The sequence below is a fragment of the Drosophila nasuta genome, chromosome 2R (genome assembly GCF_023558535.2).
Source record: "Drosophila nasuta strain 15112-1781.00 chromosome 2R, ASM2355853v1, whole genome shotgun sequence".
Lineage (NCBI taxonomy): Eukaryota > Metazoa > Arthropoda > Insecta > Diptera > Drosophilidae > Drosophila > Drosophila nasuta.
The window spans coordinates 33,065,732-33,086,874 of record NC_083456.1 but is presented as its reverse complement, the minus strand read 5'-3'; the positions used below and the strand labels follow the sequence as shown (position 1 = coordinate 33,086,874).

The following is a 21,143-nucleotide window of genomic DNA, read 5'->3' as shown; positions in this document are numbered from 1 at the left end:
TCTTTGCGTTTGGACGCGGTGTCTGTGTGTGTCTCTGTCTTGCTTTTGACTTAGCGGTTGTGTGTTTGGAATATTTGAATAATTCTTCTTCTTAACTAAACTATACGCATTTTACAACAGCAAGAGCAACGCACAAACAACGCGTGTATTATTTAATTAGCAAGCAAAAACACTGCGGATCGCGAGTGCGTCGCTGCCAAAGCACAAAACAAAAAAATAAAGAAACAACAATCGATAGTCAAATCTGTGTTGTTATTGTTGTGTCATCGAAACGAGTGCAATTGATTGATATTGAATTTGAAGCTAAAGAAAAAAATGTGTCAGTGCAAATATTGAGTGAGCCAAAAATAGCCAAAGAGCAGCTCAAGAAGGCTGAAAATAAAAACGCTTCACACAACAAAACCTTTTCTCATCATCATCTCTCGGCGTCTGTCTACAAAACCACAAAATCGCTTAAAAGATCGTCTGTGCGTGCGTCGTGTTTTAATCGTGTCCGTCCCACTGTCTTCGTCTCTCTGTCTGCGCGTCGTTCGATCTCTGCTTGCGTCGCCGTCGTCGTCAACGTCAGCGTCTCTTATAAGCCGCACTAAAGCCAAGAAGAAGAGCTGATCCCCGATCCCCGGTCTCGATCTCTCGATCGCGGTCTCAATCCCAATCCCAGTTCTCGGCTGTTTCCTTTCGTGCACTGCTCCTCGCTTTGTTTCGGACACGTACTTCGTAATCTTCTCTCTCTTTAATCAACCTGCCTGCTGATCCACGCGATATTATAAACAGAGATACAGATACGGATACAGATACAGATACAAACCATTTAAGGAAACGTGTGTGAAAGAGAGAGGGGAATAATACTTGAGCAGTAGCTCCTGCTTTCTCAGTCTCTGCTCCCGATCAAGATTATGCGCCTAATTTGAAGTTGTAATTAATTTGGATACCCTAATAAAAAAGAGCATAACGACAAAGAACCAAAGCCCCAAAAGCGAACACGCGAGAAATCAAAAACAAAGGGGAAAGATACAAAACTTCAACATCAACATCAACTTCTTCCCTCGACGCTGCTGACGGGGCGTGACACGCCTCTTTTTTATTGCCCCACCGGTGAGTGAAGTGTTGAAAACAGTAGTTCAACTATTTTTATTTTTATTCAAGCCTCAAACCCTTCCTTTGCCTTTTCCTATGCCTGCCTCTTTTTCTTGAATGAATATATGAAACTGGTTTGCTACCGCGCAGCAGCCTTAACTTAAAACAACTCGCGCATCTGAGCAATTTAGTTTTAGGCTAGGATTGCTGTTGCTTCTTCTTGACTTGGCCAAGAGGGGAACTTGGCCATCGCCTTCTTCTTCTTCGGCGGCTGCTTCTCAACCCTTGGACATAATTGAAATTACTAGTGTTACAGTTTCCGGTGTTACTCGAACCTCTGATTGCATTTCTTTCTTCGCTTTTCGCTTTTCTCACTCTTTTTTTATGGACACATCGATTCTCATTTCGTTAATGGCAATCGGTTTTGCTTAATGCCCTTGTGGTTTTATATTTGGTTTTCATCTCTTTTATAGTATTTTGTTGTCCGTATCACTGAGCGATCACCTCTTTCCCAAAAAGCGCTACTGTGGCATCAGAGCTAGCTCTTAATGTGTCCAGAGAATGTGGATCAATGAACGCGTAAGCGTTCATTTACAACCATTCATGATATCATGGAAGCCATTAAAGTAATCAGCCAGTACTTGTATTCAACACCATGCATAGATTTCTAGAAATAGTGAACTCAAAGGATAAAGAATAAACTAGGTGAACAAAGCCATCTGAGTAACCAAAAGAATCTCAGGGAATTAATAATTAAATTTGGATGAAATATCTTTTAAACTTGAGTATCTTAGTATGGAAAGGATTTAAGAAAAATGATAAAAAGAAGAATTCTTTTTAAGAATGCATTTAACATATTCCTTAGGTAACCTAATTTAAGGACGAGTCAAATAAGGAGCAATCCATATTATTTTTAGAAAAGGAAACTGAATTGATATTAGAATAAAAGTTAGATTTTTAATCTGAAGAAACAAAATATTGAAGTGGGAATTTGTTGATCTCATTTACAATATTTAGTTTTCAGAGCACATAATGATATTTTAATTATTATGATTATTTCGTTGCTAAACATAAAGAACTAAATAATATATTTCATATTTATGTGAAAGCATTTAATGACATATGAAGATACATAATTTAAACAATTGTGGAAATTTTTAAAAAATAAGGAACTAAACTTAAATCTTGAAAGATCGAGTTATGTTTTAGTTTGTTTATGAATTTCAAGATGCCCGCATTCTCAGAAAAACGTCAGCCACTTAACGTTGACTATAACTAAGTTGTAAATAAATAAAAAACTTATTTTTATTTACTATGTTTAGCGAGCAGAGCACACGTTGCTATTATAATAATTATTATTATGTTGTCGCAGTGCTAAAGATACTTGAGCGAGGAGTCTAAAAATAGTTGCACACATGAGTAAGAGTACGAATACTTCGAATACGAATACGAATACGATAACTCGAACCCAGTTCGAGTACTTCTTCACTTACAGTTCAGTGAGTTTTGAAGCTGGTTCGTTGCCCCATGCTACGTTTAATGATCTTGGTCCTTGCCTGTTTGTTGCACTGTGTGCTGCTGGATAACAACCTGCCGCAGACAGACAGACAGACATGCTGAGCTCAAGATCGATACCATAATCACACAAACACACAGATGTAGAGAAGAGTGAGAGGGAAGAGGAGAGAGAAGAGAGGACCCTCTAGACACAGACAGTTAACACATGTGCGCAGATCGCTGTAGATCCCTTTCCCAAAAAAAAAGAAGAGAAGAAAACGAACGATCAACCAAAAAAAAAAGGAAAGGAAAAGCAGAAGCAACATCATCGTCCCGTTACGTACACACCGAAAAATTGCACCCCTATTGTTGCATGCTACTTTGTCGTCGTCGTCGTCGTCGTCTGGCTTTGGGTCGAAGGAGTGTGCACCATATCGAAATATCATATTCGTTTACAATCTGTTCAGAGTTCCTTGAGCATCTGCTGTCCGTTGTCCCGCACACACACTCACACACACACAGAACTGAAGATGGACCATTTTTTTGTGAGAGTATCTCAGTCTGTGTATTTGTATCTGTATCTGTATCTGGCTTTGACGCCTACAAAACCAAAATGCTCCATGCTTATTACTCTCTGTTCTAGGGAAAACATATGCTCCGATTTTCAATTCGGTTTCGTAGAAAGTTGCACTCTTGACTAGTTCTTTTAGTTGTCTGCTGCCTTATCTGCTTGCTGCCTGTTGCTCTCAGATAAAATGCTGTCTTGTTGTGTTGTTTTAGATACTAAATTGTGGCTGCCTCGTTGAGGTGTCTTTCGTCATGCTCCGACTTCCAATTGGTGACTGTCGAAAAAAGAGCAACAGTTGCAGAGGGATAACCTTCAGATACTTTTCTATCTTTTACAATAAATGATCATTTACCTCTTGATTGAGTCCTAGTTTATTATGATTACAGCTAAGAAATTGTGATAAATATATTTATTGATTTAGAGCAACAGTTGCAGAGGAATAACCTTCAGATACTATTCTATCTTTCACAATAAATGATCATTTACCTCTAGTTTATAATGATTACAGCTAAGAAATTATGATAAATATATTTATTGATTTACATTTCTATCCTGAACCACTTTAGACACTTTTTACCATGATTTGTCAAGCAACAACTTCTTTTACCTTATCCACATTTCAACTGTAGATTAAAATCCCATTTGGAATATAGAACTTTTAGTGATTAAATTCCTATTTAAATATAGAACTTGAGAGAAGAATGTGCTCTAATAATTGAAGTGCTTGAGAACATTTGTGATTCCCCATAATTGGCTTATTGCAACAGATTGCAGCACTTGGAGTCTCGAATGAGATAAGAACGCGTTATCGTCACTTGACCAACTTGAATGAGCGCATTGAGTTAATTCCTGTGAATTTTACTACGAGTATTTAATCGAGTAATTCAGTTACAATTACAAGTGCTGGCAAATTGCATCGCCAATTCATATTCATATATTTATATTCATATTCGTATTTCGGATTCGTATTCGTATTCATTATTCGTTTGCTTATTATTTTTTGCCACTTTTATGCGTCAATAAATTATTTTCGTGTGAGAAGTGTACTAAGTGCGCATAGACCGAATATACTTGTGAATATATATACGATATATTCGATATATGTATATATATATATAGGTGTTCACACCACTTTTCTATATAGTACTCGTATGCTATGCACTATTGCGCTGTCAAATCAATTATATGCATATAAAAACACGAAAAACGACGCGGTTGCTTTTGCTTCTGCTTCTTCTTTCCACTACTGTTGTTGTATTTGAATTGATTGCACCGAAACTTGTTGTTGTTGTTATCGTTGTTGTTGTTGTTGTCGAGTGCACACACTGGGATTTTATTATCCATTTAAATGTTGATTAACTTAAATTCGTTTTTGCTGCACTCAATCACACTTGATGTGCGACAGTATTCGTCATCTCTCTCTCTCTCGCTCCCTCTATCGTTGTCTCGCTCTAAGTGTGGGCAAGTAACGGCCATAAAATCAGCAAATCAAATCAAAATTGATTTCACAAGCGCACTCACCAAATTTATGCAGTTAGATCAGCGCATTAAAGAAACAACTTTCCTACTCCTCTCTCTCTCTGTAGCTCTCTCTTTCTATATATATAGTACTATATATAGCATGGGCGTCTGTTTTCAGTGTGTGTGTGTGTGTATGCAGATCGCAGATAACGTGCGTAGATAACTGTATGTCATACAGACGACATGTCGACGACGTCAGCGACGTTCCTCCAAAAGCTATTTGCATAGCGTACTCGTATCTTATTAGCCAGGCAAACCCAACAGACAGACCCACAATCATCTTAGTGCTCTAAACAGATTCAGATTCAGCGACTCGGAGACCCTCGCATAATTTAGCTACGCACTGAGCTACACTTTTATATATATACTATATAGTATCTATACTCACTCTTCTGATATACTCACATCTTTTCACAGCTAGTCTCATGTAAATATAATTTAAAGTGCGTAATTGCAGCGCTTTATCTCAAAGTTGTATTATGTTATTTATAGTGTCATCAGCTACTGGCTTCTACACTGAGAGAAATACGTAGTACAATACAGATTATTATTAAGTAATGAAAACCTTGAGTTACTCAGATTACAAAGCTAAACGAAATATTCTATACTTAGATTTATTGTCAAGCAAATTCAGATTGATTTAAAAATTTTTCTTTAGTTTTTCTTTTTATTTTTTATCAGTTGACCTAAAATTTATATTTCCTAATTTGTCTATATTAATTGGCCACTGAAATTATTCTTTGTTAATTAAATAGTTAAAAATCCAAAGTACAAAAAGATTCTCAATGGGTTGCCTTGGTTTTAAATAGAATTTTGAAAGAGGTTCTCATTGCCATTGTTTTTGTTTTAGTTGATTACATAAATATGGAATTATTTATGTATATTATCTAGTTTAATTATTATTATTAACAAATGAAGATTTAAATGATTAATTTTGCCTTCTCTATGTATTTATTTAGACATATTTTTATATATTCTCAAATTAACTGGACTCCCTCTTCTAGTTGCCACTTTTCTCTCTGTGTACTCACTTATAATATGATATAAAAGTAGAAAACTAATATTTAAATTATTAATTTTGCTGTTTCTAAGTATTTATTTAGACTTCTTTTTCGATATTCTCAAATTAAATCTTCTAGTTACTATTTTTCTCTCTGTGTACTCACTTATAATATGATATACAAGTAGAAAACTATACACCACATCGGGGTCTAAGTAGTGCGGGTTCGCTTGGATATCTTTTTGGGCAAATCGTAAGCAGAACTTCCGTTGATAAGCTGGCAAAGTGTGTGCGTGGGGGAAATTCTTTTGTAACTCTTTGGTTTTTGGGGGTAAACTCGATGGATTTCAATATGAGTAGCAACGAGGAGCTTTCAATGTGCAATCTTTAACAAGCTTATCAGTTAAATTTGGCCTTTGGGCAGATTGATAAGCAGCTACCGGAAGCTGCTGTGATAATGAGCTTCAAATGCCTCAAACTAGATATACTCGTATTTATTGCCGAGGGAGGAGAATGCTCGTAAAGCAATAGAAGAAGTCAAATATTGACACAGAGTTGGGCTGAAATGGATCCATTAGAATGATATTTGTAGAATCAAACCCCTTAGACCTGAGCACATGAATGAGTGTGAGTGTGAGTGTATCCATGAGTATTTGATGGATGCTGTGTAAACAAGCGAGTCTTTTATATGCAAACCAAAAGCGAGGCGAGGCGGCTCCTTTTGTTGTGGCCCTGTGTCGCCCTGTCGCCGTTGAGTTGCTCACACGGAGCGGAAACTTTGATCTTCTTGCCGCTGTTGTTGTTGTTGTTGTCTCGTGGCACAACGCGGCGATCGCTTTTAGTGTGTACATATTTTGTACTCTCGTACTTTGATGCCCCTTTTTAGAGACCAAGAAAACTCTTATACGTCGACTCACACGAGAGTGTCATAATTTGTTGAGTCAACAAGGGATCCCTGGCTCAAATTGGGCAGAAAGGTGCTAACAGCGGCCGAGATAGTTGAAGGTGTGAACGAGGTCCATAGACAACCCGCTAAGTAATAGGCCAATAATGAGATCGCAAATCGTTGAAGCGCCTTAGTTTCTAGTATATATTCAATTGTTTACTTGCTCTAATTGTTCATTTGTTTATCTCACTCTACTTAGATGAATGCACAATATGGAACTGGCCATTTGTAAGACTGAATTGTCTGCCACCAAATTTATGCTGCCCCCCGCACTGCCAACTGTCGCAGCAATTGCAACAACAACGGCTACGGCAAGTGCAACACACTCTTTCCTCGATCGGGCGGTGCAAATCAACGAGCTCTTCAACTTCAACCCGCCACAACATCCATTCAAGAGCAACTACAACAGCAGCAGCAACATCACCAGCAACAGCAGCAACAACAACAACAGCAGCAGCAGCAACATGCGGATGAAAAAGAATCGCAAAGTCACATTTCTATCCAGTTTAGTTGAGGTGAGTTGTTTAAATAATACTACAAAATATCGTACTTATAAACTAGTTTTAGTTAAGCATCCAATTAAGATGTGTGGGAAACATATTTAATATGAATCAAACGTTTAAAGTTGTCCATCACAATGTAGATCACTAGAAGATCAGCCATAATATTTCACTTGCCTGTACAAACATCTAATGTTCATTAAGATCAGTTGACAATTGTCTCTTTATATTTGAGATAAAAGTGGAGATCACTGAGGATCATAAAAAAGGAACTTGGATTAGCTACATAAGCCTTTAACGATCGTTTTCGATCATTTAACATGATCATTTAACAATTGGGCAAAATTGACCTGTGGCTTGTACTATTTTTAACTGAGAGGAAAGTGTAGATCAATGAGGATAATTTTTAATAGATCTCAAATCAATGAGGAATTATCAATAGATCTTCAACTGATGAATATATCTGTGTCTCCTTAGAATGTTCTTTTATTCTGAGGATTATTTTCAATAGATCTGTGTCTCCTTAGAAAATTGTCTTATTCTGAGGATTATTTTGAAAAGATCTTCAACTGCAATACAAATGAAATAGTATAGTGCTTAATGCTGTTTCCAAATTGTAAACAACCATATATGTACATAGCTTTCCTGATCTCGAATTTTAAGAGCTTTAACTTCTTCGTTTATTGAGTAGCTCTTCAAGTGTTTAATCTTTAGATTCACCATTCGATTGCACTTCACGTGATGATCATAATAAATATTGTTTACTTTCGATCTAAAACATTCGCCTCGCTCCTGCTGCAGATCGTTTAGCCTGATGGGCCTGATATCTACCTTCCTATCTACTTGCAACTGTCGATCGCCGATCGCTGATCGTGTGTCCATCGCATGCCACGCCAGCTTTGACAGGCTTCAGCTTTCAGCTGCGTGCGGCGACAGTTTGACGCTGATCTTGGAGCTGGGATCTGGGATCTGTGGTGGCATATTGATATGCAGATCACGTCGATCGTTTCTAAATTTGGCTGTCGAAACAATACGCAATTATTAGGCATTATGCTATTGTGTTTTATGCACTTTTAACACCCTGCAGACTTGAGTCTGACAAATCGGCAGGGCAGACAATAAATACAAGTATTCAAAAGTGATCAGCAATTAAATTCCAGGGTATGCAGGAGTTGGGCGATCACTGTATGAATATAAGCGTGCCACGCAATAATTGAGCACGAAAATAGTCAATGCAAAGACACAGACATGCCCAAAATGTGAATAATCTACGCGAGTCTCCCGAAAATGGCAGACAATGGCGCTGCGATATAATATGGCCAATGCTTCAATATGGCCATTACTTTCAGTACTAAGGCTTCGTCATCAGCTGATGATGATCGACAGCCTTTTCTTTATCTTTCTTTTTTTTTTTTTGCGAGTGAAGGCATTTGAGTGTAGTTTGAGCACTTGCGGTAAACATATCCGTTGAGCCGTTGAGTTGACCACTTTCATCCGGTCTCGGGGCTCGGTCAACAGCCTGGTCAAAGGACCTGCGATGAACCTGAGTGTCCGAGGTTCACTCGTGTGGAAAATGCAGTCAAGTAATTCAATCTCAAGTCTTGCCAGAAGTTGCGTCTTGAATTTCGTTCGATTTTTTTTTGGGAGCTAACCACGTAACAGAAGCTGAGCGAATACAGCTCTGGGAGACTGTGGACTGAAGAGTGTAGACGAATCAAATTCCAATTCGAAATTCAAATTGAATTGTCCGTTTGGCGTCAATTGATTACGATATTTATGAAACATTTCGTTTGACTACTTTGACCTCCATTATCATAAACGACAATAAACGACGACCGAAACAGCAGCCACCAACTCACACACATCTTCCCTCTCTCTCTCTCTAGCTTTCGTTCGCTATCTCTTTCTCTTCCCCATCATCAGCTAGTTGTGTGTGGAAGTCAAATGTACAATTCAATTTATTAGAACGCGTTTAACATGATCAGACCCATGGGACTGACTCGACAATTGGGGCAGTCTCTCTCCCTCTCCCTCTCCCTCTCTTCCTTTCTCTTCTCCCCTTCTCTCTTCCACACAGCCTCTACTGTCAATTGCGGACAATCTATTCCATGTTATTGCTCTGCTTGCTTCTTGTTTTATTGTTGTTGCTGTTGTTGGCGTGCTCTGATTGTGCGCCCGATTGAAAGGCACCTTTTAGGGGCTGCTAACTAATTTATCAAGCCTGGCTTTTGTTTATAAATATTGAGGCATTTAACATCACTCAGCTGAGACCTAATTCGCTTAGGGTTGAATTCATTTCAATATTGAAATTTATTGAGAACTGACAGAAATCACTTTGAGATTTGGAATCACTTTTCTTTGTTGAGATTTAGCATATCGCATTTGTTATAAGGTTTTTTTACAAGAAGTATTTATGACTACGAGTTCCATTGGGATCTCTATTAATGTCTTTCTCTTCTTATACTTATAAGTTCTTAAATATATTAAATATATTATAGTTATAAATGCATTAAGTACTTCGAAAATGTCTTTAGCTAAATATCTTTGACTGAAATTATAAAATACATATATAGATTTATTACATAATTCTTTTCTTTGGTGATACCTTAAAAAAAAGTATAATTTAAGATTGTAAAGGAAATGCTATATAATTCTCATAGAATCTAAGAGTATAATAAATATTTTTATGTCTACTATAACCATTTTTTATACCCGCTACCCATAGGGTAGAAGGGTATTATAACTTTGTGCCGGCAGGAAATGTATGTAGCAGGCAGAATGAGGTATCTCCGACCCTATAAAGTATATAGACGGTCTAGCCATGTCGGTCTGTCCGTCCGTCCGTATGAAACACTGGGTCTCAGAGACTATAAGAGATAGAGCTATAATTTTTTTTCGACAGCATTTGTTATGTTTGCACGCAGATCAAGTTTGTATCAAATTTTTGCCTCGCCTACTTCCGCCCCCGCAAATCAAACAAATCGAATAACAAGCGTAACTTTAGAGCTAGAGCTGTGAATTTTGGTATATGCAATAATAACTATAGTAATAGTGATTCCTCAAAATTTGGTTGCGATCAGATAAAATTAAATACTGTTTAATACTTATCGAATCATAGATTATAATATATATTTCCTTGGCTATTATACTACAATATGTTTCTTTCTTTTCATTCGCAGTCTACAAATAAATACATTAAAGAGGAGCCTATCAATGGCGGCAAGGATCTGCCCGTGTGCAGTTTATCGGATATTTCAGATCACGAGGGCTCGCTGGGTGAGTAAAGAAATCCGTAAATCACTAAATCGGAGCGAACACAATAACAATATGTTATTTTATAGTTTATAGTATAGCGAGTGAATTGCAAAAAGAACAAACACAATGCTATAACTATTAACCCAATTGGTATATGGGGGCTAATGCTGAAGGCATTTCCAGATAACAGACTTCTGAGAAATGGAAATAATTAAATAGCAATATGTTGTGCGAATGTTTTCGTATATTTCTCTTGTCCGATTGTCGACTGTCGACTCGGTTCGGTTCAGTTGAGTTGTTGGGATCGGTTCTTTAGGCGCTATCTTTGCACTCAGACTGAGACTGAGACCGAGACCGAGACTACTGAGTATGTCTGTGTGTCTAAGTGAATGTGTTTGTGAGTGTAAGAGTATCAAAAATAATACACACTCACATTCACACTCACATCATCAGTCATGTTCTCAGACTCTTCGGCTGTGCGATTTGTTGTTGCCATTTTATTATTCACATATGCCTTTTGAACGCAGGCGATAAAAAAATACCAAATACAAATTATTTTGCGATAAGATAAGAACAAACACACAAAACAAGGCGCACACACGGCGTATGAAAATTGTGATTGGAGTGCTGCACAAAAAAAAAAAAGCAGCATAAAAACAACAGCTGAGTGAAAGACGTTCTGCACAGCAATTAGCAATAGAGAATGCTTCTCTCTCTCTCTCTTTCTATGTATTTGTTGTAGTTGGTTAATATTTTCATAAAAAGTCACGTCGTTTATTTCCGGTGTCCATTCAGAGGCAGAGGCAACAAACAGTGGCAGCAAGCACCTCGCCCCAAAACATGCCGGCAAAGTGCCAAGCGAACTTACAGATTCATTCATTCTGCTGCTATGCGCATTCATTCACTCACTCACTCATTCACTCACTCAGTCACTCATTTACTTATTCGTCGCCCCCAAGTCAAGTCATTCATTCATTCATTCTTCTGCCTCTGGCAAACACATTTGCATTTCAAATACACGAAATAAATATCTTAAATGTGCACTGCGTGTTTCCTCCCCTTCCCTCCCCTTCTCCACCTCTTCTTCGCTCTCCTGCTGCTGTCAATCAGGCAATACGTCAGTCAGTCACTCACTCTGGCAAAATACCTTGCGTATACGTTATGTGACAAAACGTCGTCGTCGCTGTTCATTTGGCATGCGTCTTCTACTTCTACACTTTTGTCCACTGTTATGCGCGGTTGCATGCTGCTTCTATTACACACACACACCCTCAATGTGTGTGTGTATTTATGTCTTAATGTATCTGACAGTTTTATGGTAATTTGTATGCATCTTTGCTGTGTGAATGCTGATGAAACGCAATGCTTCCACTGCGGCACAATGCTGAGAAGTTCTAACAATAAAAATACTGTGTGTTTAACAAATCCGATCTAGTATTCAATTTAACCTGTTTGTGGTGAACCAAGGTAAAAAGTTCATTGCGATTACTCGTTGCATTCATTTAGAGTCCAAACTTTCCATGGTCAGCTGCATTTCTAATTAATCCAAACGTAATCTATAGATACTTGTTTTAGGTATAAGAATTTCGATAATGCTGAAGGCAACAAGTTGAAAAGTATCGAATGGATACTCTTATTGATGACTAATATTTATGTATGTATCTTAAGATACTTTTGAATTTATAGTTAAGCCATTTTCTTATAAATAGTGCTAAAAGTCACCAATTGAGATTCAAATGGAAAAGTTTCCAGAAGTTCTAGATATATCTTACTATTTATACGTATTTCTTATAATTTGGAATGAATCTTTTAGATACTTTCAAGCACTTGAGTTGATTTTCTTACCTATATTTGAAATTCCTCTACTTCCAGTTGGATTTCTAGCCACTCTAACTGTATCTCTTAGATACTTTTTGTATATATCTTTACATTGCTGTGAGACAAATAATTCAGAACAATGCATTGGCAGCTGGCTGAAGTGTCCGAATTAAATGTTGTTTATAAAAACAAATCACAAAATGAGATATTTTTGTCTGCACACACACAGTCGTCATACCCTCACACACACTCACACACACACACACACACGTATACATACTCACATACATATGTGCCCAAAAAGTATTTATGCCTTATCGCTGCGTAAAAATCAACAAAAACAACAAAAAAACCCAAACAATTTCAATGTCAACGCGACGCAATCGCACGACAAAAGTCAGTGGCCAACTATTCCATACACTCTTCGTTCTCAGTTCTCAGTTCGCTCTTCTCCCCCCTTCTCCCTTCGGCCACCCCCCCTTCCTCCATCGATCGCCCTCTCTATTGCTGTCCCTTTCCCTGCTCCTGCAGTTATCTGTGGCCGCTAGAAGATCGGCGGCCATCGAAATGGCAACAAAAAACATGCGAAACAAAAGCAGGCGACAACTGCGCAGATGCTGAAAATAATAATAATAATAACAATAATAATATTGAAATAAGGGGAGCACTGCGAAGAGCGCGTCACGTAAATTTAGTTTACATTATGTGCAGGGACACACACGCTTACTTATACTCGCCAGAGTGTTTGTGTGTGTGTGTGCGTGTATCCAGCCTGCCCTTATTTTAAATGCTGCTGATGTGTGCGTGCATATTTTTTTTGCGCCCCTTTTAATCAGCGCATATTAATCATAAACTTTGAAGAAAATAACAACAACAATCTGCTGCCAGCCAGCCACAAAACAGCGATGAATAAAGTAAGGCAAATATAAATTTTATTTAATACTCGCACACGCACACACACACACTTATTCGTATTCGTTACGCGCCTCGCATGTATAAGTGAGAAAGAGAGCCGGCAGAGGGCGCTGCTGCTGCTGCTGTTGGTGTCGCAGCAGAGCGAGAGCAGCGAGAGAGTACCATAGAGAGAGAGAGCGCCACTACTTTCATTCATTTTGGGCGCTCACTTGGCGCTCACTTCAATTCATTCATGCGCTCGGTCGATCGGCTCTCGCGCCTCTCTGCCTACCGAAGACAGCAATAACAACAACAAAAAAAGAAACACGTTCGTTTTCATTCATACTTACGGCGCGAGTAGAAAAGTTTCTGGTTTTGTTCTGCGGCGCTGTCGCTGTTGCTGTTGCTGCTGCTTCTGCTGTTGTTGCTTGATCGCCTCGCGGCGTTGAAATGCAGTTGATGAATGGGGAATAGCAACAGCCGCAACAACAACACCAACAATATAACTTGGGGCTGCCTGCCTGCGTTTTGTTTTTTTGTCTTTTCATTTATGCTTTTGGCTGCGGTCATCGAGGGGAACTTGAGTTGTTTTTGTTATTTTTTCGATTTGCTGCTTTGTTGAAGTTCTTTCTATCTACCTCTCGCTCTCGCTCTCACAGTGTGTTGATGATGCTTGATGCTTGTTTCCTTCCTTTTTGCGTGTGTTGTGCTGCTGCCCCCCAACAAAGTTCCTGCAAACCGGCTTCGGCTTCGACTGCAGCTTTGATGGCGTCGACTGCGACAGCGACTGCGACGTGGGCGCGTCTCAGCTCGCGTTTTGTGTTTGTGTCTTTTGAGTGTATTTATTTTGATTTTAGCTGCCGCTGCCTCTGCCTCTGTCGCTGCTGCTGCTGTTACTGTTGTTGTTGTTGCTCTTTATTTATTCATAATTTGGACTTGCGACTCCCCAACCGCCTAACGCACATTTGTGGACAGCTGCTCCTCTTGTTGTTGTTGTTGTTGTTGTTGCTGCTGCTGCCAAACCAGTTGCTTGTTGAGTCTGCAGAGGCTGCGACTGCGATTGTGGTTGTGGTTGAGGTTTGGGGCTGCTACTTCTTCTTCTCTTCGCTCGACACTTGCTGCGTGTTTTTCATTTAAGTTTTGTTTTAATTTAAGTTTTTTACCTTTCAAATTTCTTGTTCACAGATTTCTTGCTTTGCTGTTGTTGTTTTTGTTTTTTTCGTGGAACTGCTGCGTTAACAACTTTTTGCCTTTTTGTTTTTTTCGTTTACAATTTTTCATTCATTCATATAAACGTGTGTTCGTTTGCATGTGTGCGTGTGTGTGTGTGTGTAGTGTTCTCGCTTCATTTGTAGTTGTTGTAGTTGTAGCTGCTGCTTCGCCTGTTTTATATTTCGTTTGCACGCCACTTTTTTACTCACACACACACACACACAGACACCTAGATGTAATTGTATTTGTGAGTTCTCGTCTTATTCTTATTCATTCATAAATTTCATTCATGTTGCTTTTTGTTTCAACTTTTATTTATTGCCCAGCACAATGAATTTATGGTCAATGTAATTTCTCGCACTATATTCCGATTCCGATTCAGATTCCGATTTAATTACTTTTCCTATAATTAGTTGATCAATAAATTTGCAGACGGGAAAACAATTCCAGCTGCGTATCTTCAAAATGGGATCAGGTTAACTTCCTCCCTGGATAAAAATACTTCCTCTGATAAGCGCACTCGCAATTTAAATATACTACATATAATTTTAAATGAATGGGTTTAACCCATTCGCATTTCACATTCATAGTCAAGAAATAGACGTAAACTATTGAGGCATCGTATCTAATCATGTTTGCACTCACACTTAATACTCATATTCATTCATAAAAATGAAGAGAACCTTTCGAGAGAGATAAATTTGTAAATTTCATTGGCTTTCGTTTGACGTTGTCATTCAATTCACAGTTCACATTTCGTAGAACGGAAATGACTAAATTGATGCATCCCCATAATTTGCTCAGCTTTTGACTGTGCCACACACACACACAACTAAAGCCCGGGGCATGGCTAATCAGCACGCATCGCGAAAGAGGCAGAGAAAGAGATCGAGAGGTGACAGAAAGTCGGGGCAACTCGTCGCCAGATCTCCAATGCAATCGATTGTTGAACTTGTGTTGCCTTCGCACGTGCCATGCCAAGAGCACACACCTTCCCTCCCCCACCTCCCGCACAGCAAACGACCTTCAATTGGCCCCCTTTGGCCATTGGCAGTTCTTGTCACTTGCTTCTTATTTCGTTGCCGTTGTCGACTCTGATAAGCGTCTTATCTGCACTTTAATAATATTATAATACACACTTTCAAACAACTGTCACATAGCCAAGTTAAAGGCGGCTTGTTAGCCACAAAATTAATTAAGTGTGCCTGATATTTTTTCGGGTTTGCTAAATTACGAAATGCTTATCAATTTGATATGATTAATTGGCTGCTGCTGTTTACAATTTACAAACTATGCTTGCCTTTGGGTGTGTGTCTTCGCTAAGTTGAGTTCACCAATAAAAAATGTAGCATACTTCCAGGCTGACTGATTTCAACAGCGCATTACAAAAACTGTTGCATACTTTTTGGCTGTCATTTTTATTTGGTGCACAGCTTTGATTACATTTGGTTTATTTTTTTTCAATCGTCCCAGTATGAAAAGTAGACATTTGTAACAAACTGCGGCTTCTTGTCGAATATCCAAGTGAGATTTAAAAGGTATTCACCGCTTGGCAATATAAGAGGCATGGTGGAAACATCGTAGAAATCTTTTAATCCATTTAGACCCTAGAAATTGAAATAGACGTTAGACTGAATAATTCACATTATATAATGAAGTGAACTCACATTGTAGGGACAGCTGTGATTGATCGTTGACACATCTCTGATCAGCTTCCAGATGATTTTCGCAAACGGATGATTACGATTCCGCATAAACTTGCATGCATCGATGGTGTAGTCGATTATCCAAGGCTTATATCCATTGGCCTTTCTCAGTACCCTTGCTCTCACAAATATATTGTACGCCGGCTCTGAGACCATCACGAATGCTGTCATCGTTGTCTTATTGCGACTTATTGCCCGTAGTCGACATTCTGTGTAGACGACCCACGATTTGTTGAATGATTCACATCCCAAGTTTGTCATTTTAAACTTAAATGTCTGCCAAATTGTGAAGACATTAGTGCAAGTAATTGCAATATCTTTGGAAAACTTACTTGATTTCCATTGAAACAAATCCATAAAAGGTAGAAGAGCAAAAGATTTTCCAACAATCCAGCTCTCATCTCGCTCGCTTCCAAACTAACCTTCAACGCTTAGTCAAATAACAAGCGATTAACTTTTAATTTGGCTTTGATAATCGATTTAGACTCGCAAATATTTAACAATTACATGAACTTTGGTCGCCCACGCAATACCCTGCAATTGTATGCAAAGAAAAAATTCCATTTAATGCTGCGCTTAAAGGTATGCAACATTTTTTTTTATTTTTCCAGTACTAAGCTAAAGAATATAAAAAATTCATTTATTTCATAAATTATGAGTTATCATAGATAATTATACAAAACAAAGTTTATGGCACTTGTATAATAATAATTTTTTTTTTACCAATATTCCCTATTCGACTTTTTGTTTTATGAAATATTTTTCGTTGCCCTCAGAAGTATGCTTTAGATTTTTACACAGACATTTTATACTCATTCAAAAGTCGATTTGCATGAAGTTTCATTAAAAGCTATAAAAATGAATAAATATAAATATAATTAAAATTCACTTTAAAACTGTTTAGGAGGAAAGTATTTAATTCGAATTTAAAGCAACCTTCAGCTTAATCAGTTATTTGCGGAAATTCCAATCAAACTTGCTCATAAATAATTTCCATTATTAACATGTTTTTGCATTATGCTTTGATAATTAAAATAATTAAGTGGACGTCGCATTTAATGCCCATCTTCAGCTAAATTCAATTAATCATAACTACCAAATCTGGCAACCTATTAAAAGATATTCGAAAAGGTAAAACGGAATGCGATTAAAACTATTTCTGTTGCTGATGTTGCTTTGGCGACTGTAAAATGCCGTCGCAATGAGAAATATGAATCAATTAGTTGGTGCAACAAAAGGCAACGTGTCCACATCCATAAATCGAGCACATACTTAGATGTGCAACAACAAATTGCCAACAAATTGAAACCAGTTCTTGGGGACTGCATCAATTGGCCAAATGATTATCTGCCGCCAACTTGCAACTTGCAACTTGGCAAGCGGCAAAAGGCAGTTTGACCAATTGATAATGCAATGGCCAGCATTCGATTGACAAACGTAAATCGATGAAATATGAAATCTAATGTCGTATCTGGAGCATGTGTGCAACGAACGAACGAACGAAGTATCTAAGCAACCGAAAAAGTATCTCAATATTGTCGATCGTTGGCTTTGAGAAATATGGCACACCTGCAACACACTCGCTATGATATGATTGGGCATTGACTGCACAATTTTCCAGTTGCCTGCCCCGCAGAGAAGAGAACTAAGGGAGGGGGAAGGGGAATGCAACATAGATAGTTCTCCAGGAGAAGCAGTTGAAGCGTGTCCATCTGGGCCCAGGCAAACCCATAAGCCTTTTGGGCCAATTTAACGCTGCTGCCCACCCCTCACTTCGCTTTAAGCCCAATTGATAATTTAACGCTTCAATTGGCCCAAAAACGTACAAATTAACAACATATGAAGTACAAAATACGGCGAGGCAAATATGAAGTACTTTTTTTGGCCCAGTGCGCAGCCATTGAATCGTCTGCTTTTTGACCTTTTTCCATTCCCATTCCATTCCTTTTTTGTTTTATGCCTTGTCATAATTTGTAGCACATTTTTCAAGCGAATAAGACAAAGAGAAAAGCTGTTAAGCCAAAATGCGTTGCTTTTAATTGTCATTTGAATTAAAAGCCATTCGGTGGCGGCACTTTTTGGCATTCATTTTGAATGTGAGCTCAACTATGGCCAAGATTTCCATTAAGATGAAAATACACTTTGTTTTGAGTTTTGCACAAATCACTTCAGTTGAAAGATAGTAAACGATTAAGCAAAGTACTTTCTTTTACATGCACTCCATCAATCAATTTAATAGATATTGAAATCAATAAAAAGTGTGTTTAGTTATGCTTATTTAAACCCGATCTTTAATCTTCTTTAGAATCGATCACTTATGATCGGCAATTAGTTGTGTCAACGACTTATTGATGGCCCATCAAAATGCTGCAAGATTACGTTTAGATCATCGGCAATGATTCAGATTAAAAGTATGTTTAGTTATGCTTAATTTAAACCCGATCTTTAATCTTCTTTAGAATCGATCACTTATGATCGGCAATTAGTTGTGTCATCGACTTATTGATGGCCCATCAAAATGCTGCAAGATTACGTTTAGTTCAGATTAATCGTTGCCTAATTGAAGAATCCAACCAAATGTGGCAATTTGCTTGCAATAGATTGTTTTTCCACCTGACATTCACTTTGCTCTGCTCTTTTCTGCTCTCGATCGATGGCGCTTTTGTGTCTATGCCAAAGAAAAAGGCGATCGACTCGACTCGAGTATCGAGTATGCTCTAAACAAAAACAATCGATAAATTTTCATGGCAAGATTGCAAGTGGCTGTTGTTGTTGTTCTGCTGTTGTTTCTCCTCTCCTTTCTCCTCCTCCCCTTCCCTCCCATTCGCCTTTGTGGAGCGCCATCGACTCAGTGGGTTGCCTTTGATGCTTGGCGCAATTTATCAACGCATTTTATTGAGTGTTTTTGTTGCTCGCCTGCATTTTTAATTGTTGCCGCCTGATGCTGACCATAACACCAGCATCTCAGGTTCAGCATCTCAGCATCTCAGTCGCAATCCCAAGTCGGCAGAAGGAGCAGCGACTCACTTGTGACTGAGCATAAATTTGTATACATTCCAAGATACATACATATAGATCGGAAGTTAATTTATGCCATCCATGTGTATATACTTGGGTATCATTTAGTTTTGTTTATTTGAGCCAAAAGATTTGTTGCTGGGCGCATAAATTAGTTTGTCATTGATCGCATTGGCGTCTTGTTGAAACATTTTCGGGTACTCGAACCGAACCGAACCTATTCGAAGCGATTCGATTCGATTCCCCTTTCTAGTATTCGCTTGTTTAGGTAGCAAAGTGGCATGCCACCGGAAAGGTGGTGCAACAAATGCAAGTTGTGAATCTGTTGTGTCTTGTGTGTCTTGTGTTTTGCGTTGCGTTATTCTCTGGCTGCCAACAAACACTTCAGCACGCAAGCTGCAAGCTGCAATCTCAACTAGGAGCAGGTGAAACTCTCGACCTGGACAGACCACTTTTCAGTGCAGGCTCCCCAAACTGGTCTCTGGTCTTCTCCCTCCCTCCCTCTCTATCTCCCTCTCTCTATTAAAAATAGTCTAATGATCAATGCGTCTCCCCTCTCTAGAAGTGTATGCAAATCCTAGGCGAAGAGGGGCGAAGATGGTGAACTTGTTAAGGAATTGAATGCAATGCAAAGATACACAGAAAGAAAAATCGTGCTAAAATCAAGAATCTTTAATCAAGATTGATTGTAAAAGCTAAGAAGGTTTATTCTTAAAACAAAATCGAAAATTTTAAAAAAATCTATAATCTATAATAATCTTGTTTCAAGACTGGAATAATCTTAAAATTGAACCAAGAAAATCTTAAATCCTACAATCTTAAATTTAGAGTGTTTAAAATAAAAACGACGTATTTTTTACACATTTATGAATTTGTCTATTTTTTTTAACATTACTTACAATTATAAACCTTACCCCTTACCTTTTTATATACAGAAATAAGGTTCTAAATTTAAAGGAAGGAAATTTTATCATTTTAAGAAACAAGAACACAATTATTTTGTTTAAGATTGAAAAGTTCTTAAATCAAGATTTGCAATCTTCTTTTTAAACTATAATAAAACATTCTTGAATCAAGATTTCTTAATCTTAAAATGAGATGTTTTTAATTTCAAAATACAAATTTAGAATAAAACTCTTAGTTTAAGATTGTTTCATATTTCAAGATTGTTATTTTCAAGATCGAAAGAATCTTAATTCAAGATTTGTTCAATCTACTTTCCAATCAAGATTTCTTAATCTTAAAATGAGATGTTTTGAATTTCAAAATGCAAATTTAGTACAAAAGTCTTAGTTTAAGATTATTTCTTATTTCAAGATTGTTATTTTCAAGATGGAAAGAATCTTAACGCAAGATTTGTTCAATCTACTTTCCAATCTAGAAATATTCTTGAATCAAGATATCTTATTCTTAAAATGAGATGTTCTTAATTTGAAAATGCAAATTTAGTGTAAAATTCTTAGTTTAAGATTATTTCTTCTTTCAAGAAACTTAACCCCAAGAAACTTAACCCAAGACTTGTTCAATCTACTTTCCAATCTAGAAATATTCTTGAATCAAGATTTCTTAATCTTAAAATGAGATGTTTTTAATTTCAAAATGCAAATTTAGTGTAAAATTCTTAGTTTAAGATTATTTCTTATTTCAAGATTGCTATTTTCAAGATCGAAAGAATCTTAACTCAAGATTTGTTCAATCTAAATTTGTTTCTCTCTTTCATATTTCAAGATTGTTCTCTTCAAGATCGAAAGAATCTTAACTCAAGACTTGTTCAATCTACTTTCCAATCTAGAAATATTCTTGAATCAAGATTTCGTAATCTTAAAATGAGATGTTTTTAATTTCAAAATTCGTATAAAAGTCTCAGTTTCAAGATTGTTATGTTTAAGATCGAAAGAATCCTAACTCAAGATTTGTTCAATCTAAATTTGTTTTTCTCTGTGTAGAGACGCAGCTTCCAGTTTAACAGAACAAGGCAAGGGCAAGATCACAGCCAGGTGTTTGTGGCTGCTGCTCCACATTGCACACGCCATCCAACTGGACAGCACTTGATAGTCCAGTTCGCATTATTATTATTGCTGCTGCTCAGTTTGCAGCGTGGGCTTATTACCGAACTCAAATTGCATCTTCA

At 37.6% G+C, this 21,143-nt stretch overlaps 2 protein-coding genes across 2 annotated transcripts in view; one reads left to right on the top strand and one right to left on the bottom strand.

The window, feature by feature from the left end:
- Positions 1–21,143, top strand: part of LOC132784819 (ETS-like protein pointed) — a 59,080-nt gene continuing 37,937 nt past the window's right edge. The window contains exons 1-3 of the mRNA XM_060790689.1: positions 1–1,095; positions 6,809–7,124; positions 10,289–10,385. Of these exons, the coding sequence (XP_060646672.1) occupies positions 6,813–7,124; positions 10,289–10,385 (409 nt within the window). The 5' untranslated portion in view covers positions 1–1,095; positions 6,809–6,812. The remainder of the gene's footprint in view (positions 1,096–6,808; positions 7,125–10,288; positions 10,386–21,143) is intronic.
- LOC132784822 (uncharacterized) lies at positions 15,650–16,523 on the bottom strand. Its single transcript, XM_060790693.1, has 3 exons — positions 16,327–16,523; positions 15,956–16,270; positions 15,650–15,895 (listed from the first exon to the last, which is right to left on the bottom strand). Exons 1-3 carry the CDS (start codon positions 16,393–16,395, stop codon positions 15,749–15,751), a joined length of 531 nt encoding a protein of 176 aa, XP_060646676.1. The 5' UTR covers positions 16,396–16,523; the 3' UTR covers positions 15,650–15,748.